Genomic DNA, 6,950 nt, shown 5'->3' on the forward strand with positions numbered 1-6,950 from the left:
CACACGCGTGCACACACGCGCAACTGGGAGGACCCCTGTAGAACACTTTTAAAGCAAGCAGGTAAAAGGAGGAATTAACTTTGAAGCAGAAATCTTTTCCAGCAGATGCAAATTTTATTTCCACGTACCATCCACACCTCCCACAGAAAAACAGCAATACTTTTCCGAATTTTCAACGCTTTTTTTAAAATCAGTGTCCAATATCTTACTGCTTTGCTTCCATGTGTTTGGAACTAGGGGAACTAGCACTCTGAACACAAAGGCTACAAGCTAACGCGTAACCACACAGCTGGCATAACAAAGTGCTGGTACATGTTTGTGTGTCAAGTTCCAGTGAAACATGTCAATTGAGCCTGTCAGAACACAACAGTAGAAACTGAGCACCCACTCAAATACTCCTTGACCACCTGAGCCAAGCCATACTGCTCTGTAAGAAGCCTCCACGGGGAAGAGTATCCCTAATGACACCATCAGCACTGGCAGTATAGGGTTCTGTCTCTGGGACTGATCGCATTTTGTGTGTGATATCCCAAGAACTTAAAGCATATCAGAAGATGGATAAAGCTTTGAATCCTTCTTCTCTTCAGCACAAATTTATCTGCAGGTCACTCTCAAAACATCACTGCATTCCGAACTGCAAGGCAGTGCTTACAGATGACTTGAAGGTACTCGTGACCATATTCTAGTCCACAAAGTGAATAATGTGGTGAGTATCATATTTCTGTATATAGTCATGAGTAAACAGCAAATAAACAGCTGCTGGCTTCAATCTCTGATTAAAGGAGGGCATTAGGGTTATGCTGTATGAAACGAAATATGAATTGTGTGTCACCACACAAAGCCAACAAAACTGCATGCACGAAAACAGTTAAAGGTCAAGACCGACTGTATGAGATCCTGTATGTCTCAGATAGGACATGGTCCTGGACACATCTCAAAGTATGAGAAAAGCTTTCACCGTGAACATGCTGTTACCGGACGAACATGAGTTACCAGAGTCATTGCCTAGTAGACTACCAGCTCACAGTATATAAAGTTGCAACTATAACCCCTTGGTAACCCTATAGCTTTTAATAAAACAAGACATTCTTTCATTCTCTGACACACTCCATGTACTCTTGAGAGTGGAAGCACATCCGAATCCCCTGCTTCTTGCACCATGCCCTGTGAACTCTGCCATGTTAAAGCCACCAGCACATATCGCACCCAAATCCAATTTATGCCTGTCCAACACATGCTAATCCCAGAAATCTCAGCACTACTGGAAGACTGATGACCTCTGGGGATCTGGAGCAGCAGAAGAGGGAGGAACAGGTCTTGTGAACCCTGAGACTCTTTCTGCAACACAGGCTTCAGGATCCCTATGTGAAGGTGAATTATGGCCTTCTACCAAACATGGGGGGCCATGCTTAAGCACATCCATGTGGGGTGATGGGAGACAGACCCTAAAAACTGAAATTTTTGAGTTCTTAATCCTTAGTACGTTCGCTGATTTCTCTAAAATGCTCAACCTGTTCCGAATGTTCTGGATTATTCCATGGATCCTTTAATCACGGCAGAGGAACTAAACGGGCGGAAAAAAAATCCAGTCCTCATAAATGTGGTTTTTGATGGGAGCCAGCTGTGGAAAGTCAGTCTCTGAGTCTGTCAGTCTCTGAGTCAGTCTCTCTGAGTCAGTCAGTCTCTCTCTCTCTCTCTCTCTCCCTTTCTCTCAGAAACATCACTCCTATCCTTGTTGACTGGGTAGGAAATGTAAACAAATCTACCAAACACACTTACATAGCATGTAGATCATTACTGGTTCCAATTTTGACTGGCCTCAGAAATTTGAACATTAAGACCCAAGAGATCAAAGGCAGTCCTACACATAAGAGGGAGGGAGAGGAGGATAAATAATGTGTGAGCATGAAATATTAAATTTAATATACATCAGTGGCCTTCGATTTGAACTTAAAAGTTGTACTTAAAAAATGCAGTCATTTTCTGAAAAACCAAGGAACTATCATCACAGTGCACACACAATAATTATAAATGATTGATAACACTAACTGCTTTCATCTTATCAAGAGGACAGTATATGAAATCCTTCACTCATTGGCACCCATTGTCAAAGACTGAAACAAAGTTGCAAAGTTGAACATCTTTAACAGCCCTTCTGCAAATCCAAGTACTGAGTAAATATTTTAACTGCACATATTTCAGAGATTAAACTGAATGGTGCTCAGAATGAATATTGTGTGTGCATGTCATAAGTTCCTTTCATGAATTCTTTTCATGTGAAACAGTTGAGTGACAAAAGAGAAGCCACGTAGAATTATTTTTTCACAAAGATTAAAAAGCAAGACTTAATATGACCCGATACACATGTCTATACTCACAACTGATCTACTGACAAAGTCACAGTAACAATTATTCATTTGAAATGAATAGTTCTTAACAAGAGATATAAAGTTAACCTGGGCACAATTCCCTGATAATTCTCAGAGAATATTCCATTGTAAAAAAGGATAGACTTCAGGTCTATAAAAATAGCCCAGCTAACTTATTTAGAGGATGGTGTTGACAGTGGAGGAACCACCCCTAACACACACACAAACACACACAGAGGATGCATTCATCTTTAATAAGTTGGGTAACATCCCCTCCCCACAGCATCCAAACATGCCTAAGGAAATACGGAAAACAGACCAAATGAGAAAACTTTTTAATACAAGACAGACTACAGTAGAACTACTATATGACTACTAGTGTAACGCATCCTTATACGTTTTGAAAACGCTTATTAACAGTACAGTGCAGGTATATGTAATCTACTGTACACTGGGTTTTTTAACTTATATCTATAAATATACAGAAAGTAGAAAGTTCACGAATTCATTGGGAACATGAAAAACTCTTTGTATGGTATTCTATACTGCAGTAAAAAAGAAAAAAGAAAAAAGAGAGATAAAAAATTAAAAAAGTGAAATGACCCTTATCTTGATTGTTCTCCAGATCATACGGACCTAACACGACACCATCGGACAGCGGGCGTTTAAGGAGAAAAACACTTGGGAAGGACAGCTATGGATAACATACAAAGGCTCCGGCTTCGGCTCAGGGAGAGGTGGCAGGTCTTACCTTTTGTTTGGAAAAGGTTTCAATAGCACCAGAACACCTTATCGCAGCTGCAATAACACATGACTGCAAGTCATATAAGCATGGCATTTGAGCAAGACAGGGCTGAGCTCCAGCGATGAGACCATAAACACCTTTCTGACCAACATGTACTAATATGGTCCTACGTAATGCCAACCTAATATGGTATAAAGATTTGCTATGGAGCAAATGTAAATGTTCTATAACATCATGAAACAATGCTTTGAGTATTTTGGATACGCTTAAAAGAGAGACCCGTTTCAGATTCCCATCGTATCCTGAAATGAACTGAAAACTAACAGTACTTTTTTTTTTTTTTTTTTTTAGATTTCTTTGAACAATCCCAGTTGCTCGAAACTCTCTTAGTAAACTTAAATAAAGTTGAAGTTATACAGGGTATATTTTTTCCAGCAAAATATCTTACACATCTGCACACGGTGTATGACCGTTGGCATTATCATCTTTCATTCATGGACGAGTTTGTGTTATTAAAGAGAATGCCAGGCAATATAAAAACGTCTACCCCAGAATACTCCTGTGACATTCGTTACGAGGTGTTATCTTAATCGTTTAAGGTTTATTCGTTTTGCTACAGTCAGACGGGCTTATGTTAAGAGTCTACCGATCAAGGTGTAGCTCCTACAGCGTAAGCTACTTCCTCGGAGATGTCATGGCAGACTCCAACAACTTGTAGCCCGTGTGTGCGCCAAAATCAGCTTTGCCGAGCTTACCTTGGGTGTAGAAGACGGCGACTGCAAAAAAAGTGCCTATTCGTTTAGGTAAATGAATCCATCTTCTTATATTACAAAAGATCATGGAGCTTTTGCTGGCTTCTGGCGGACGTACTTCGATCCGTGCCGATATGTGCATGGCCGATGTTGTCCAAGACTGAGCTGGAGAAGCGGCGGGGGCGAAGCGCGCAGGTAAGCCTAAGTGGGGAAGCGCGCAGGTCAGAGGGACCGAAACCTCTCTGGTTTCCGAGACTAACACTGAATCCACCCTTTTCACCGAGTGCCACCTTAGACAGCACTCCCGGAACAGGCGTGTGAGTTAGAGTCAAATCAATCGCAACTTCTATTCCATTTCGATGATCAGGCAAAGGCGATTTGGTGCGGCACGCTATTGGCGTCCTTAATCCTGGGCCCACTGCTCCGATACAACCCTCGCGTCTGAGCGACTCCGCTGACCTGTGCAGTCCACCAGCGCTCACGGTCGTGCTGGACTAGCTCGCAACATCTCCTTTCCCTCTATCCCCGGTTCACCCGATCCCTCTCTTCGCTTGGCAAAGCTTCCGGTTTCGGCGTGCGACTTCGCGAAAATGAGTACAATGCTGCGACCCCCCGGCAGCGCGAGGAAAAAAGCCTCTTCCAAGTAGTGAAGTGACATTTATTATAACTTATTGGTGGTTCATAAACGGTGATTGTTTTTGGGGTTGCCGGTTGATCACACTGTGGAATGACAATGATGTGATCCCGGAGCTGCTCCTGCTACGGTGAATGGTCAGTATAAAGCTGAGCTAGTGTGGTAACTGCGTTGTAGCCAAATAAGTTCTGGCTGTTACTACAATACACAGGGGGCATCAAGACAATCACATCACGATTCATCATGTAAAACAATACACTCGGCTAGCAAAGGCAAAAAACCCAAAACTGGAGCGCTTTCTGTATTGACCCCCTACGCTCTGTGTTATTAGAGGGGCTTTATAGAGTTACGATGAGAAAATGTGGAAGTTGGTTCAGGGAGGCCTCTTCATTGGTTCTGGCTGGCTGCCACAGAAATCCGCAGTATGAGCAGTTTTGAGGTCTGCTCAGACTAGTTCAAGATCATTGGTGAAACTATTCTAAACACCAAGGGTTCTCCATAACAGACTTAATCCAACAGCTGTGACTTAGTAAAACGGAAGTCTGAACATTGACCATCTGGTCCACAGTACGCCACATGTAATGCAAATTTAACTATTTGAGCAAATTTAGCCAATTTATTATAACTAGGATAGAATTCAGTAGTTATTTATGACAAAGGTCTTAGGATTCAAAAATCACTTGGTCAGTTAAAACTAGCTCTATTGGTCCTTAACATTCTCAAACTAGTTCGTTGTACCTTGAGACATGCTTAACTAACCTCCTCAACTGAAATATTAGTAATCAGACTGCAGTAAAATGTTTCACAACCAATTAAGCCGCCTACTCGAGCTTTTAGCTGCTTACTTTTGTGTGACAACCTTTGTAATTTACGCAGAGTCTCAGTAGTAGATCATTATTTTATCCCACCACCCTGTGGACTTATTTACTTTTAGCCGCTGATCTGTCAAAGCGGACTCAGCGTAGTGTACACTACCGGGTGACTTACGACTCACTGACAGAAGACGGCAGCTAGTGTCTCTCAAAGTTGAGGAGGAGAGAGGGAGAGAGAGAGAGAGAGAGAGAGAGAGAGAGAGAGAGAGAGAGAGAGAGGGAGATACATCATCCGAAAAGCTTTTTCTACTCCATTGTTGAAAAATGCACCTGGCACAGAACATGCACTAGTGAACGCGCCTTGCGGAGAGAGGAGCTTTGCACAGTGCTCTGTGAGAACACATGATGGAAGCAGACAGATCCAGAGGGAGATGCAGCAAGCGGTCGCTGGGAAGTTGAAACGCACACTTAAGGACGCGGAAGAAAAACTCTCCCTTTTATAACTGGCTCGGTTTACAGACATGCTCAAGTTCACAAAGGAGTCGACTGACAAATGTGTGTAACCGGTTTCATTTACAAGTGCAATAATAAAAAAAAGGTAAAGGCAAGAAAATATTTTTAAAGACCTAAAACCAACTTCACTCCTTCATGGTTTTACAATGATGTAAATAAGAGCTGCAACAGAATTCATCAATTTCTATTCTGCAATGACCATTGTGTTATAAAATCCAAGAGACTGTCCACAGCAGAATGCAAAAGATGGCTGAATCATTGTCAACAATATTTTTTTTTTTCACAACAAAGCAGGGAGCTGTAAATCATGTAGATAGATGATATTTTCAAGACTTGTGTTACTATGGCTACCGTACCCATCACCTGTGGAGTTCAAAGGAGACAAACGGCATTTCTACAGTCTGACGGCACACAGTGCTCTGTGAAAAAGAACAAATGGACCTTTTCCCTTCAGCATCACAGAAAACATCTCACCTGGGAAAGCTAGTGAGGTTTATAATACATTATACACCACCTAGCATGCCATATAAAACCAACACCCCAGGAGTGAACTAACTGAACTTGGCCCCAAAAAATTATACCCGCACCTAAATTTGCTAAAAGGACTTGGGTTAAGTATTTCTGCAAAACACCATTCATAGGAAACCTGAAGTATTACTTAATTTAGAACTTAAATTGGAATTTGTTCATGTTATCCAAAAAAAAAGAAAAAACCTTCTGTAATTGTTTAAATGTCAGACATTGTAACACTGACAGTATCATTACAGCTTTTATTAACATTTTTTTGACGTTTAAAGTGTTTTGCAGTGTAACATGATGGCAGTTTCATATTTATCATGTAAACATCTCAAACCTGATCATACCCTGAGAAAATGTTCCATTGCTATATAAAGTGGACAGACTGATTAATTTGCATATTTCTTATAGTGCATCATTTTTCCCCAACAATTGCATGAATATTTCTATATTGGGGAGCATTAAGACCACATTTTAGCATGCTTGAAGTGTTTGCAGATTTGTTTTAACAGCAGTCAACATTTAGCAGCTTGAGACTTCCAAATGAAAGATGCTATGTATGTGCAATCTTACCATCCAGATGGATAATCTATATTCTTTAAACAAGGG

At 41.2% G+C, this 6,950-nt stretch overlaps 1 protein-coding gene across 1 annotated transcript in view; it reads right to left on the minus strand.

Moving 5' to 3' along the window:
- Positions 1-4,420, minus strand: part of ptk7b (protein tyrosine kinase 7b) — a 67,854-nt gene extending 63,434 nt beyond the window's left edge. The window contains exon 1 of the mRNA XM_081724796.1: positions 3,870-4,420. Within this exon, the coding sequence (XP_081580922.1) occupies positions 3,870-4,008 (139 nt within the window). The 5' untranslated portion in view covers positions 4,009-4,420. The remainder of the gene's footprint in view (positions 1-3,869) is intronic.
- Positions 4,421-6,950: the final 2,530 nt, after the last annotated feature.

Source organism: Electrophorus electricus, chromosome 12 (assembly GCF_041902795.1).
Source record: "Electrophorus electricus isolate QZ-2024a chromosome 12, ASM4190279v1, whole genome shotgun sequence".
Lineage (NCBI taxonomy): Eukaryota > Metazoa > Chordata > Actinopteri > Gymnotiformes > Gymnotidae > Electrophorus > Electrophorus electricus.